General features: G+C 50.8%; 1 protein-coding gene across 1 annotated transcript in view; it reads right to left on the minus strand.

Annotated features, from left to right (window-relative positions):
- Positions 1-15,624, minus strand: part of CACNA1H (calcium voltage-gated channel subunit alpha1 H) — a 254,598-nt gene extending 238,974 nt beyond the window's left edge. The window contains exons 1-2 of the mRNA XM_056337895.1: positions 15,304-15,624; positions 14,764-15,047 (exon numbers count right to left, since the gene is read on the minus strand). Coding sequence (XP_056193870.1) covers positions 14,764-15,032 — 269 coding nt within the window. The 5' untranslated portion in view covers positions 15,033-15,047; positions 15,304-15,624. The remainder of the gene's footprint in view (positions 1-14,763; positions 15,048-15,303) is intronic.
- Positions 15,625-15,866: the final 242 nt, after the last annotated feature.

The following is a 15,866-nucleotide window of genomic DNA, read 5'->3' on the forward strand; positions in this document are numbered from 1 at the left end:
TAATCTGTGGATGTCCGCCCATGTCAGACTTCAAATCCCATTTTGCTGCCTACACATCATCATCTGTGGCAGCAGCCTTCCCCGTGAGCTGGAGCACCCCTTCTGCAGCAGAGGTTTGACATCTAGTGGACAGACTGCTCCCGAGAAGCTGTCACTGCACAGCCAGGGGACATGGGTGCAAAGTCACCTCAGCAGGAGAAGACCCAAGGAGCAGGGGTTCACCAGGCACCCATGGGAAAATACACAAGCAGCAGGGTGTTTCCAGGTAAAAGCCATCAAGCAACACCAGAACTAGAAAGACCAGGGCAGGCTGGTGGGAGAGGTTATCCAGGTTCAGCACTGGCAGGAGATACAAGATGAAGGTGAGTGATGCTCAGACACCACGCAAACACAAGAGTCACACATCTCTTTCTGAAGAGCTGCAAGCAAGCTGCCATCTCCCTGATGCCCGAGAAGCACTGCTAGAAACCTGGGGCACCCAAGGGGCTGCATAGTCCCATCGGGCCCAAGGGATCTGGGGTCAAAAGTGGCAGCTCAGGAGAGTCACCCATTATCGGCTCCTCCCAAAAGCTGGTAGGAGCTGCCGGGTCTGTCCTAGGAGCTACAACGTGACCTGGGCCACCAGCTTGGGAGCTTGGATAAACCCAAGCACATACACCCACCAGAACGGCAAACCAAACCCTGCCCACAGCCAGATGACTTTATTAGTTAATTTAGCCCATACTGCTCAGACACAACACCCTCCTCCTGAACTGCCCACAGCCCTCTGCAAACAACATCTTGAAACAAACAGATCAATCATACTTCCATCAAACAGGCACGGGACACAAACCCAAGCATTAAGGGCCATCCCAGACACCCAGCCAAATGAGGACCTTTCTTCAGCCCTGAGTCAGTGTGATTCATTTCAGAAGAGGCTGAGATCTGCATAGCTGCCTAGAGATTCGGCGTGCCCAATTCCCGTTAAAATTTATGGGCTGGAGAGGACAAGAACTTCCACAGGAAGGCCAATTTTTGCTCAAACTTTCTTTCCAATTTACAGACTAAAGCAGCTCAGGATGGAAGCTTGGGTGGGTTGTGAATGAGAAATTGAAGCTTTTGAAAGGCTCTCGGCTCTCCAGCCTTCCAGAGAGGGCAGCATGTCACAGTGTGCCAGGGGAAGCAATGCCACGGGGTGCGACAGCAGTGCAGAGCCTGAGGGACCTTGTTCTTCTTGGCAGCCCTATTAAACACAACAGGACTGTGTGCTTTTTTAAGGATGCTGGTCCAGGTATTATAAAGAGAACATCCTGTGGATGCCTGGTTGCCTCGCTACGGCAGGTCAAGTAACAGTTGTTTGGTAATGGATTGCACCAAGAGCCAGCTGAAGTTGCAGAAGACCTGGACAGCATCCCACACGAGACTGGATCAGGACACACTGCCAGGGCCAAATGCATTCCTTTACGTGCTAACGTCTTGGGGGGAGGACACATCTCCCTGTTTCATGGTCTGATGATGGGGAGCCCAGCACGACCCCCACCCCTGGCTAGGGCACGTCATGCAAACAAGGAGTGATGGCTCTGGAACGAGAGCTCCAGGAGATCCACAGCAAGGGACAAGTCACGCCTCACTCAGGATTCATTCACCACTGCCTGCTCCCAGACCCCCTGCTCCGTCAGCCTGCCGCTCCGTTTGGCTGATACCTTATCCTGCTTTGCACGACGGGCTCTTCTGCATCATGACCATGACCTTGCCTTGCCTGCCAAGGACACGCACGGGCGAAGGGAGGACTCGGCGATAAGGGGGTTTCAAAGGGCTCTCGGAAGGGGCTCAGAGGAGGCGAAGCGAGTGCCGCAGACCTGACAGGGAAGACTCACAACTGTGTGTGCAGAACAAGACTTGGTTAAGTCTACAGACATCACAGGACAATCTAATGTGGAACTGTATTGTCTGGGGAATGCTTCAGAGGAACCCCAGCACCCAGCTGCAGAATCCTATATGTTTTGATAAGAGACTGTTAAAGGCACACTTCTATAAACATAAGTCACATTTTGTATAGCTATGGGCTGTAAACGTTACGTTAAAATACCTCAATTGCCTCGAAGCAGATTCATACTGCCAAGAAAAGGGAAAAAAAAACCCCAAGGCCGGGATATTTCAGCTTGCTATCTGAAGTTATTTATAATAAACTCCGACTGAACTGAACACGACAGGCCAAAAGAGCAGAGGAAGCAGCGATGAAGGGTGGTAAAGCTCACACTGCAATCCATCACCCCTGCCGCAAAGGCAGTTTCAAACAAGGCAATGGGTCTGGCTTCCATCAGGCAAAGCCAGGAAATGCAGGGTTAAGGCCAGCTTGAACTTGGTCCTTAGGTGACCCCTGACATTACTCCTCCAGCAGCAACACCGCTGAGAGGGTGACTCGTGCCTCGCTTGCCCTTGGCTCTTCCCTGAGCAGAGGCTGCAGAAGGACCCGGGGATCCCTGTCGCAGCCCCCCCTTTCCTCACAGGGATGGAGAACTGGGATGCGGGTCAGACTGCACCTGGCTGGGGAGCAAACAGCTCCATCCCACCCACCGCAGCTCCAGCCTCACCGCTACAACCCAGTATTAGGGCTGACATTAAACTGCAGGGCTGACTCAGAGGATATTTTATCCTACCGAATTTCTCTCCAACTTATGAAAGATCACAGGCTGCCAAGAAATGATGCCTCAGATGTAGCTTCCTTTTCTTGTGATGAGCTGGTGGCTTAAATCCATCCTTCAAGTAATACTGCTGCTGACATTGACCCATCCTGGAGAGCAGAGATGTGCTTTCAAACACGGCATTTAGAGCTAAACTGACAGTTTATCAGGACAAAGCGATACAGAGCAGACAAGGGATTGATTTTGCTTAACTGATCCCTCGTGTCTTGCTTAAAGGCAAACTCCACAGCCCTTACCAAAATGAAGAGTCCCACCGGGTTGCAACGGGACCACGGGAATGCACAGGCACAGTAGGAAACAGCCACCTCTCCATGGTGAAAGCTTCATGCCCACGGAGCCCACGCGCAAAAACCAGGTAAGCAGCAATGGTAAAATATCAGATAAGCTCACAGCAAGATGGGACTGCTGATGTCCATGCGACCAAAGCTTTGCAGCATTTATTTAGCTCACGTTACTCCCTTTGCCTCACCCATAAGCTCATGTCCCTCCTGGAGCATCTGGAGAACACCGACCACACACGCTGCATGGCTTTATAAATTAGTCCTGATTTCTGGTACCCATTTCTTAAATGAAATTCTGCTCTGCCCGGGTGGATACGAGCAGTTTTGAAGATTCTTCACAGGAGGCATTACAGGGGCCCAAGTTGCAGCCTGTCCCCCGCCGGCTGCCTGCCTGCCCCCTCGCGAGTCACCCCTTGGTGCAGGTCCCTTCTCGCTCTCTGCAGGACACCAGCTCACTCTTCCCAAAGCAATCCCAGCCCCAGGACACCTCTTCCTCCTAGCCCTGTGGCACCAGCAGCACACTGGGCTCAGCCTAAGCACTGCCCTGCTGCAAATGCTCAGCATGCAAGTGGCAAATGAGCTCTGGCACCCATCGCCCGCACGCCGGAGAAGTGGCTCTGCCAGCTCCCTTCCTCCACGAACATACACAGAAAAGCCTGGAAGGTAAGTGTCGAAAACTCAACAGAGCTACAAAGAAACCAGCCATGACTCAGCAAGGCCTGGGAAATTTTAGGGAGAGACGTGTTTGTTTGTTTTTTAAAAAGACACATTTTAAAAAGTGAAAACATAATAAATATGGCCATAAGATGACTCTCCATTCTGCTATCGTTGAGCAGTGATTTTTTGCAGTCACGGCACACCCTGCTCCAGTAGTGGGGCAGGACTGCAGCTCATTGTAACAGGGGCATCGAGCTTGAGGATGGAGCTGGAGCCATTGGAGCAGGACTCGTAAGTGACACACGGAGATGGGGTCAGAAAAGCAGGGTGAGCCCGTGACACGGGGGCAAAGCACCTGGCCAAGACCCCAGGTGTGAAATCCCTCTTCACCCCTCACCCTGGCCTCAACAACTGAGTTGCCCCCAACCTCGGCAGCTCCGGAGCTCCCCTTCTAAACACCACTTCAAGAATAGGCTCATACTTCATGGTGAAAATGAGAAAATATCTTCAAAGCCTATAGAAACATAGCATTTTTTCTGTCCGGAGTAGGTAAATTCCAGATCACACGGACACTAAAAATAGGCACTTTCACAAGCAAACATTTTACTGATCCTCATCAGAGAAGCAAAGGACAGTAACATGCAGAAACTAAACCAACTTTTGCCCAGCAAAGCCCTTGGGAGCCAGCTGCAAAGTGGTGTGAGAACTTACCCCACACTCCTTTGTGCCTCGATAAGAGATTTACGAGACTGTGGTGGTCAATCGAGCCCTTCACGAGCCTCTCTTCATTTAAAATGATTCAGCATCAAGTGACTTTTTACGGTTGCCTTATCAACCCCTGTGAGGTCGAGGTTTGCACTGGGGTGGCCAGCAGATCCGCGCCAGCAGTTTGACTGCAATAAAAGTGTTTACAGCACTGGTGCACACTTGGAAGTGCAGAAACAATACTCAGGATCACCAATAAAGGGAAAACGCTACAACCACATCCTGAAACAGAATGCCCTGCTGACTTCTGCTCTTCCATTACCAGTGTTGATAGAGATGAAATTAAACTCTTCAGCGGGAAGCGAGGTGAAGGAAAACCCAGCATATTTACAGACATGGCATTTACCAGTGCCCTTGGGAATGGATCCAAATCTCTTTCCTTGGGAGCCTATTTAATAGGACAGCAGCCTTCCTAGGGTTTGCTTCCCATCACCGGTGTCGCTCCCACCCATCTGCCCATGCCCAGAAACCCAAGTATGTTAAATATCAGCCTAAGGAGAAAAAAAACCCACAAACAATAACAAAAAAATATCAGGAGAAACAGGTGACGTTTTATATTTTTTTTCCCTTCCTCAAGAGTTGATCTGTACAGTTCAGTCCTCCAGGCTATGAAATTCAATAAGCCATAATGTTCCAATTGCTACAAGTTGCCTAGTCCCCACCATGCCAAAGTAGCTCAGATTTAACAACAAAATTACAGTGTACATTATTCCATTATAGGCTGTGCACAAACACACCTACAAAAGGGCCTGGTAATGAGAGGCTGGAGATATACAACGTGTTTAGGGCTAAATCCTGCTCCTGGACCCATCAGCTTGGCTGGCATTGAAGTTACCTGACCTGAAACACATGGCTGAAGAATATGGTCTTAGTTTCTTTTCCAAACCCAAACTGATGCTTCCCTATGCTCCTCCACAGGTGGGAACCCAAAGGCAACGACAAACTCGTCACAGATTCATTATTTCACCCCAGGACTTCAATCAGCACCTCCAAGTCTGACAGCATTCTTATGGACAAACCCAACCAAAGAACAAACTTGCTTGCTACCAACCTCCACAAGGAAGGTTTTCATTCCTTTGCAAAAAAAAAAAAAGTGAAGTCCATTCTGCTACAAGCAACAGCATGGGCACACATAAATATATACAAAAACATGCCCGTATTAAGCATGTACACACAAATGTTGCATTCCTGTGTTCCTATGCTTTCCCCGTCAGCTGCACGCAAAACCTAAGCCCTGGGGAAAAAAAAAAATAAATTCTATTTGCAGTACTGAAGACCACGGTTTGCTTTGTCTCCCAGTGAGCTCCTTATCCTTTCCTCCCTGTCATCCCCAATGAAGGAGGTGTCACTTCAGGCTTTCCCTCCTTAACCACGTCAAGAAGCAGCCTGGGCTGCAGCTCCTCCAAGGCAGGAGCAGATCTCCGTGCAAATACCTGCGTACCCATCGCACACCCCAGAGGGTTTAACTGAACAACAGGAGAATCAAAACAAAGGCATGGGTGAAGAGCAGAGCAATGGGGATCGAAGAGTTTGGGTACACAGAGCTTTGCAAGAGTCCTGGGGGATGCTCCCCCCCAAAACATCCCTGTTTGCAACCTTCATCCAACACCCCAGCTAATGTGAGGCTCCAGCCTCCTGGACCACAGCAGATGTCCCAAACGCCCAGTACCGTAAGTTGCAGTTTACTTTCTGCAGCAAGGTCTACCAGAATATTAAATATTCAGGCAAATCCTCCTCCTTTGCACCACAAGGAGGGAAGAGAGGGGCCAGGAGCAGTCACGCAGCTTGAATTCACCCTCCGAAGGAACCGCCATCACAAATAGATGTACACACATACAAAGTCATCTTATTTCTCTGGATGGCTTTTGGAGGCACTGCTTCTGAGCAAAATTGCAGGATACTAGTAGCATTGTGAAAGCACACAATTTCCATCTGTCAATTGAAACGGGCAAAATTAGATCTCAAAGCTGCACATTTAATCCATTGCCAAACTAGTCTGCCTGGTACAGTGCTCAGAACAGATTTTTATGAAGGGAAAGAAAGAGGAAAATTGTCTTTTACAGCTGCATCTTGTCAAAGCTCCCCTCCTCCGCCCTCAGCACGGCCAGGCAGCTCCGGAGTGACCGCTCTGATATTTCCCTGCAGCAGGAGGCTGGGAACAGCCCTGGAAGCCCTGCACAGAGCTCATCAGCCTCTAATTCACTTCCAATTTGTCTCTATGCAGGCTGATGACTCCTAATTGCCGGTTCAGAAATACAGTGCAGTGCATACCCTGATGATTTTAAGTTGGTCCAAGTTATCTCAGAATTAACTATTAGGGGAGACCACATCATAACTTTCCTCCTATCCCAGGCAGCTAAATATTCAGTTAAAAGTGTATCTTAAAATCACAAGGCTGCTTCGGCGACTGGATTAACGGATTGGACACAAACGCCAGATGCTACCTTAAGAATTAAGGGCAAAATCTGAGCTCAAGTTCTCTTAAAACATCTGTGTAAATAGAGGTAACATATTTCTTGCATGAGTTTTAACGCTGGCGGTGAAGGTTGCTGCTGCCCGGGTCAGATGCCCAGCCGGGTTGAATTATTCACAGTGATACAGGTAAAACACACCTGTGTGTCTGTGGGTGTGCAGTCCCCGGAGCCACGGCTGTACCCCTGGGACTCCTCCCGATTTACACCAGTGTAAGGAAATGGCAGACCACAAGATACGTGCATAATCCAGTGGAAAACTAATCAGTGCTCTGTGAGTAGGCAGCTCAACACTGCTTGCCTGCAGAAGCAATTTAAAAACAAAACAAAAAAACAACAACACACAAACACGCAGGAAAAAAAACCACCCCATGATTCAGAGTTCATTCACTGTAAACTAACGTGATCCCGGTTGCTCTAATGGAGTTACTCCAAACGTATCATTTACACAGAGCTGAGATTTTGCTTCCAAGTAAACCTGGGTGGGTGCTGCCAACCAGCCCCAGGGGAGCACCCCCAGCCCCGAAACATCAAGTGACAAAAGCTGAGAAAAGGTAAGCTGAAAATCAATTAGAATGGATCCAAACCTACTTGTGTATCTTAGAAAACCTCACCGAAATATAGTAAAACATCTTAGAGACAGTAACTCAGAAAATATCTATATCTAACTGTGTAAAATTCATCTGTAAAACCAAGAAGAGGTGGTTAGCTCCCGGCTCCGGTCTGCTCCTGCTCAGCAGCACAGTCCAACTCATCTGATATATTGTTTTACATTTCTAAGCGATTTCCCATGTAAACATGCTGGGGAAAAAATACATATTGCCTCAATCCGTAAACCAAACTTGTAAACAAACTGCAAATTGAAACTGTGTTTATTGGTTCCCACCAGATTTGAGAGGTGAGAAAACTGAAGGCAATTGGAGAAACTTCACAAAGTGGGTCCTGGGATGCATCTTATAAATGCCTTGAAAAGTAGCAAGTTAATTGCTCTGAGGGGTTATAAATTACAGCCTGAAAATAACCAGTAAATTGTAACTGTTTCACAGAGATTCGAAGTAAACTTTACTAAAACATGCTGCAACAAGTTAGGGTCTCCCAATTTCTCATTGGGGGGGAATACCCAGTACAGAATAAATTAAAAAATAAATAGTAGAAAAGGAAAAGCATGCACAAAGTCATCCTAAAATAATTTTAAATTACTATCTTCAGTGAAATCATCCGCATAGTGAATTTGGATATATGAATGTAGAGTTAACTTTTGAATCCATTGGCTTCTGCAGCAATGAACGCACTAACTACGTTAAAGGCTGAGGAAGAACAAGGTGGGCAAAATTTTTCTGAGTGCATTTGTGAATTAAACCTGCTCAGATATACCTGCTGCAATCCTGACTTGCAAGAACAATGAGAGAAACCCCTAAAACTCAGAAGAGCTCTACGCTCAGCTCGGAATGCAAAGACAAATGCAGCAGGGCCAGAGACGAAGGGGCTGCCAGGGGCACCAAGCACCGCCGGTGAGCAGGGGGTGTAAGGGCAAGATCAGCACGGGGGGGTCAGGAGGGCTTAAATACAATTCTACTTACTGAACATTGTATTTCATTCAAGTCAAAGATCTAATTTGATTCTCCTTACTTATAGTTCTGATTTACTTGGTACATTTTGCTCAGATGGACTTTTCGTTGTTGTTGTTATGAGTCAACTTCATTTCATCAGACAATGTCACATTTCCATTCCTGGGCACCAACATCGTTTTGTTGGCTTTTTTTTTTTTTTTATGGTTTCCCTACACTCACACTTCTGAACATGTATGGGTATTACCATACGCCGTCAGTCCTTGCTGCAAAGTGCTATGGCAAAAGCTCATCTGCTTTGGAAGTATTTTTGTAATTAGCTTTCTGACACTTTTTTTGTTGTTGTTGCAAAAGGCATTTTGAAAAGAGGAGCCAAGCACCAGCTAATGCATGTTGAGTTTGCAGAGAGCTTAACACCTTGCTCTGAGCAACCAGCCACCCCCCTGCCCACGCCGCTTACGCTGACATTTTTCCTAAATATCACAGACTCCAACAGCTTTGCCACAGGACAGGGATTTCCAGCACGGATCCACGCTCCCCAGTTTGGCTTGAAGACAGGAATAACAAGCGTTTCACAGAGGTACAAGCTATGAGCAGTGCTTTAGGAATTCAGGGTGCAATACAGAGATGATGGAGTTTGGTTGTGCCAGGGATGCAGGGACCACAACGAGCAGACAAAGACAGCCCTGGTTGGTATTAAAGGCAAAATTCAGGACTAAACTGTTGATTAGATGTATTGAGCCAACACAGAACGCTGAAATGGAAGGAGCTAAAACACATGTGGACAACATATTTTTAGATTAGTTACAATTTACAAGACTTTTCTTCCTTATGTTTCCTAATTGCTTGTCATTCAGTGGGAGATGCTGCTGGATGCACAGCACCTGCGCCTCTCACCAGATTCAGTGGGCGTCGTGGATGCTCAGCAGCTCCCAGGATGAGGCCAGAAATACATTTATTCGCTAACGGGTTTTTCCACAGCACGCTAAATATTTTAACTGCAATATTTATATTCGGAGATGACAAATTATGATTTGGTCAAACCCTCCCATTGCACTTGTCAGGATACAGCCTGACTAAGAACAAATTAAAAGCAAAGGCTTTCTGATAAGCATGTATCAGATTTGAGGAGCTTTATTACAGGCAATCAAATGAAGTTTGTCAAACTGATGGGAGCCCAGACCCGGTCACTTTTACCTGCACTGCTGTGTGCTTCAGTATAACCCCCCCCCAAATCACAAATTGCAATGCTCCCAGAGATGTAGGAGCCAGGACACATCAGTTGTGCAATAAGGAACAAAGAGAACTGCAAGCTTCGCATCAGAGAACAATTTATAACACTGCCAAGCAAACAGCTTAGCCCAGTGCGAGGAATGGGAAGAGGGAGCGAGGACCAGAGGGTTAGAGCAGATGCACCATTTTGCATTAAACGCATTTTTTCACCGTCCAAGTGCATAGACACCTATACTGAGGGATGCTTGGACATAACACACGGGATGTTAGTGTGGATGTCAGGTCTGCCCTGAAGCGCTTGTAAGGGCAGTTAGCGAGTGCTGCAAGAAGCACTTTGGGGGGAAAAAAAAAATTAAAAAAATTATCCCCAGATTTGATGCAAACAGGGACTCTACCCAAACAGAAGAAGAGAGCCAAGTCCCACAGAAATCAGCTGGCACCAACAAGCTCTGTAGCCACTTGAGAAAATAAATCAGCGGAAGGTTTTTTTACTGACTAAGGCACACGGAATTCAACCTATAATGAATCACTGCATGTTTTTATGAACCACGAAATAACCAGCAAAGTTGCTCGAACCTTATCAAAGCCACACTGCAAAGCTGACACCCGGCGCTGTGATGGAAAGCAGGTTTAATCGTGGCTGCGCCTCGCACCCTGGGTTACAGCCCGTTTCCCCAGCCAGTCGCACAGTAAAACCGCTGGCAGCAATGCAACGTCCTGGCGATGGCCAGCCAGCGCTCCCCCCACTGCCGCTCGCCACCTCAGCCCATGGACCAACAAGAGCCAGGAGCTGCATCCAAATCCCCCCCCTCATCCCGAGGTGCAGGGACACCGAGGGATTGACAAAACGTGGCTCAACACTTTGTTGATCAAAATGTTAAGAGCAGCAAAATACCCTATTAAAGAAAAGACCCATCTGGACCCAGGCGTAGCTCCGTGTTTGTGTAGAGCCGCCCATTAGCAGTGGGGCCAGGGAAAAGCCGGGGAAGGACCCTGCAGAATTGCAGACACCAACCCCCTGCTCTGAACCACTCAACGTGCACACCGAGTACACACAGTCCCACCCACAGACCTCTATAAATAAACCCACGTAGGAGATCCAGGACTGGAGAAATAAGTAAGTTTGCTTCCAATTATATATCTTGTAAAAAAAAGGCAAATTAAATCAGTAATAACAGAGGGAAAATACCATACAACTTGACAGTGAAAATGCAATTTTAACCACTGCCCGTATCATAAGAATGATATTTGGGCTGTTTAATTGCTCTAAACTATAGCTTTTTTTCTGGTTGAAGTTGGGTTTGGAGGGAACGCTGGAGCTTGGAAGGAGACTCCTGCGCTGGAGCCGTCACTTAGACAAGCTGTAGAGTGACACTACACAGCAAACAGCTCAACAAGAGTCAACCGTGAAAATCAGAGCCAGTCCGAACACTTTCTGCTCCTTTGATTAAACTTTAATGGACACAACTCTTTGATTACTGCTCCCACACCTGAAAAATCAGCTCCTCACAGACCTTTTGCTTTCTGTTGTTGAAGAATTCAGAAGTTTGTTGGTTTTATTAATACAAAACCATGCAAGGGGAGGGAGGAGCCAGGGTGGGATTTTTTCCAGGTTGCTCTTAACATTCCCAAAGGCAGCGCAGCTATTAAAAAACACAAACGTGCATCTACTACATCTGCCCACTCCCCCGTTTTCCCTGGGATGCGCAGCCCTTTGGCAGACGCGTGCCTCCGGCTGGGCAGGCTCCCGGCCCGGTAAACTGATCCCAGCCCCACCTGTCCCCCACCAGAACCAGGCAACAGCTTTTTTTAGCTATTTGTAAGCCTGGCAGTAACCCCCTCTGCTTAAGCCGCAGAGGCAAACCATGCTTTTGGCCCAGCCATGGAGGATTTCCACCTGCTCCCAGCCACAGGTCTGGGCTGTCTCTGCTACCAACAAATATTCCAAGGGGCTGGGCGGCTTTTGGGTTTCAGGCAATCTGGATTGTCAAAGGTTTGCCAGGAGCCCCACGTGAGATACACTCGATGGCGCTGCCAGAATTGCGGTGGCATTTGGACTTTTTGGATGCTGATGTGCCCAGGTCCCCAGTACAAAGCCTGTGGCACGGTGGGATGCAGCTCCCTGCCTCTGCCAGGAGCATCCCACAGGACCACCCCCCAAGAACCAGCAGGGACCTGCTGGGAACCAGACCCTGGATGTGCAGGATGGGACACCCTTGCTTTTGGACAGACGGACAACCCTGCTGGCAGCCCAGGGACACAGGGGTGAAGCAGTTCTGCTTGGCAGCCAGGTGCACAAGTTCTGGAGGTGAAACATGCAGAGATGTGCTCCCACACCAGGAATCACTCACTCAGCACGGGGAGAGGAGGGCATCAGGGGGCATGGAGCAAGACCTTCTCCTCCCCTTCGCCCTAACAAAACAAACCCCAAGGAGAGCAAAGGACAACCTCCCCAGCAAGGAAAAGCACCACTGAAGGAGGACACCTGCTTTTCCAAAGGGGCTAATGCTTCCCAGGTGAGCGAGCACCTCGGTGAAGCTCTTCAGACTCAGATTTTAGGAGACTTCAGAGTCATGTCCCTTCCTTCTGTAACAGAGGGAGACTTTAATACAAACATAAAGCTCATTATCATGGTTTATGGATCTATGCTTCTGGGCAGGCAGGGTCACCAGACCTGCAAAACTGGCCAGAAGCCACATCTGTGTTGCCATCTCCTCTTTCAAATTGTTCTTCCCCCAGGACAGGCACCCAGGGAATCTCAGCCCTTACGGCACTGATCCACCCACGCTCCACCTCGAGCAGTCCCCTATCTAGCTGCTCCCCAAGTGTCCCAGCCCCGTGGCAGTGGCACTTGTCCCCGAGCTGCCCAACCTCCAGCTGCCTGCGGTCTGACACGCACCCAGCGCCACCAGCACAGCACCAGCTCCAGAGCGAGGTGCACAGCTCCTTGGAGGTTGCTCCACACACTTCATTAAGCTGCTTCAGAAATCACAACCACCAGCAAAGTGAGCGCTCTCGCCAAGAAACTTAAGAGTCAACACCGAAGGATTATTCTCACCGCGATGCGTGGGACTGCTGGCATCCAGGAGAAAAGGAAAAAAATCCCAGCAAGGGGCTCATCCCTATTGCTGCGATACATCGTGAGCTTTGTTCTGCTACAACCAAAACATACCGGCTCTGACAGCAATAACACTACAACATGGGGCTTACACAGTTTTATTACATTTCTGCTTCACTATTAACCAACCGTCACAATTTCCATCTAATACTATGTCAGATGTATAAGTTTTATAAAGGCACTCACTCTCCTGTGAAATCTTAGGAGAGATGCTGAAAGGCAAAATAAAAGCACAGCCTCACCCCACAGCAGCACGAGCACACCTGAACCCTCTTCTACGCAAACCTCCCTCGCTCGGTGCCGACGCTACTTTGTTTTCCTCCTGCTGCGGGTTAATTTGTCAGCAACACCAGCCACGGGGATGCCAAACCCCGAGCACCGTGTGGGACAGCGAGACCCCATGGGTGGGGAAGGCTTCCCCCTCCCACCTGCCCCCAAAGTTTTGAAACACAATAACCTGCTTTCAGGGAAGAGATCCGTCTGGATTCACTCCCAGCTGGAACAGGAAGGCAGTGCCCTCCCCAAGCCCCTCCAAGACCAGGTTTATCACTTTTTTGTTACGGAACCATCATTCCCATTTAATATTGATACGGCTAAAGCACCACTGTGGACATCAACTACTCGTTTACTTCTCCCTTCCACCCACACGCACATAGGAGCCCCGTTCCCCCCTCACAACAGTGTAAAGGAGAAATACCTCTGCAAAAGTCGATACTTCAGGTAAACCTAGTTCAAACGAAAGGAGACCCAAGGCCATAAAAATTGTGGGTTTCCCCTCCAAGTATTTCTCCTAATAACAGACCAAGGCAGCTTTCTGGGGAGGATTGTGCAATTCCTCCTAATGACAACACTTGACTTGGTGGTGTTGCCGAGGAAATCTGTGATCTCAGATACACAGGGGTTTCTTTGGTTAACTGAAGCAAGATCAATAATAACCATATTAATAAATAATGCTTTTAATAGCAGCAGCAGGATATAGGCAGCAAACTGCAGGCAGGTATCAGGGATAGGTAAAAGCATTAATTATCTGCACAATGTCAACGGTTCGGAGCTGATGTGCAGAGCGAAGCTAAAAGCTCACTTTCTGAACATTATCAAGACAGACTGACAACTCTGCTTGCACACGAGCATTTCGGGTAAAATTCAATTTTCTGGATGTCACAATCGAGGGGAACACACTGCTCTTTTTCTTTCAACATCAATAAATTGGGTAAAGGACACAGGGGAGGGGGAAAGACCGAAAGGCTTGACTGTCCTCTTCCTTCCCTGGCTGCAAGTTGCAAAAGAACAAAAGCAAAGGGGAGTTTTCGGGACCTGAGCGAGCAAGGCATGTGCCTTCCCCAAACCAACTCCAACCTGCTCCATTTTTCTGTGACAAGAAAGCGCACACACACTCTGAGCTCTCTTATATAAACAGCAAGAGGGTCAGCTCCTGTCTGAAATTCCCCACCGCATCTAAAATAAATAACGGGGTTGTCTTTAAACTTCACTCCTTCCCACCCCACCGAGAGGTCAGTGAAGTTGAGGGGTTTCTCCCCTCTGAGGGTCCTGGGGGGCTGCGGCTCAGCATCCTCCATCCACCCCGCTGCGATGCTGAGGCTGGGCACCTGGTCCTGCGCCCTGTCCCTCCCGCACCGGACAGGCGGGCGATGCTGGTGCAGCTGAAGGAACCCGAGGGGGGTGTAAGGTTCTCGCCCCCCAGAAAAAGGGTCAGTGGGATAAGCATGGGGGGCTGTGCTCCCCACCTGTCCCGCTCCTGCAAAGCCCCACATTCCCCTCCCCGGTGGGGATGGGGACAGCTGGGAGCGGAGGGGGGCACTCGGGGACCCCGGGGGCTTCGGGGCATCCCCAGGCGCTGGAGGGAGCGGGAGCCCCCGGCACGCAGGCCCCCGACGGGGAGCTCCGGGCTCGGGAGGGGGTCCCGGGGAGGGGTGAGGGGCTCCAGCCGGACGGAGGGGGGTGCGGTGTCCCTCGGGGAAAGGATATGGGTTACAGACCAGCCTGAGGCACCAGCTGCGCGGGCGGGTGGTTTGCTTGAGGCAGAAGAAGGCGGTGGGTGCCAGAGCCGGGTAAGGCACCTGCTCCCCCTCCTCGGAGGCCAGGTCGGGCGGCGGGTCGCGGCCGGGGGAGCTGCCGGGGCCGGAGCCGGCATCCTCCGGCGGCTGCTCGGCGGGGGGGCGCGGCGGCGCGGCGATGGGCACCCGCACCTCGCCGCCGGCCGGGCGCGGCGGCTCTCGGCTCTCGCCATCACTCATGGTAGCGGCCAGGACCTGCGGGGCAAGGGCACGGGGTCAGGGGCGCCGGCCCCCCCCGGCAGCGGGGCGCACCCCGCCGCGGCGCCCACCTGGCCCCGCCGCTTAAGCCACAACAAAGACGGGCGATGGGGGTGCAGCCTCCTCCCGGGCGCGGCCGCTCCCGCCCCCCGGGGAAGCTGGGTCTCCCCCCCCCGGGGAGCCCCCACCCACCGGCTTTTTCCTTTTTATTTTCAGTGAATGGAAAATTGATGGGGGGCCGGAGGGGTCCTACCTTAGTTTGGCGGAGCGCGGTGTCCCCAGGAGCATAGCCGTGCCTTCCAGTTCACATGGGACCAGGCAGCAACCGGGGCGCCGGGAGGCGGCGGATCTCCCCCCCCCCTACACCACCGCCACCCCCTAAATCCAGCCGGGGGCGGGGGGGACGGGGGGGCTCGGCGTGCGGCGCCCGCCCGCCCGCGGGGATGGAGAATGGAGGAGAAGCGGCGGGGTGGGGGGGGCCCTTCCCGAGCCGTGCCGAGCCGAGCGGAGCCTCTCCCGACGGTAATCCCAAGGAGCGAGCAGGCAGCTCGGCAGCCGCTTTGCAAAGCTTCGCCCGTGCTTAACAGGAAACTTCGGATTTACCGGGGGAGGAGGGAGAGGCGAGGGGAGGAGAGAAGCGGGGGCGGAGGGGGCTGGGAGCCCGGCGGGGCAGGGCGGGGGCGGGCAGCCGGGAGGAGCCGGGGCAGCCCCGGGTGGTCGGGGGCGGGGGGGCCGCCGGCATGGCCCCCCCCCGCTGCCCTCCCCCTGCCTTTGTTCAGGCTCCGAGGTGCGTGGCCATGGGCAGGTCGCCCAAGC

Source organism: Falco biarmicus, chromosome 4, assembly GCF_023638135.1.
Source record: "Falco biarmicus isolate bFalBia1 chromosome 4, bFalBia1.pri, whole genome shotgun sequence".
NCBI classification, from domain to species: domain Eukaryota; kingdom Metazoa; phylum Chordata; class Aves; order Falconiformes; family Falconidae; genus Falco; species Falco biarmicus.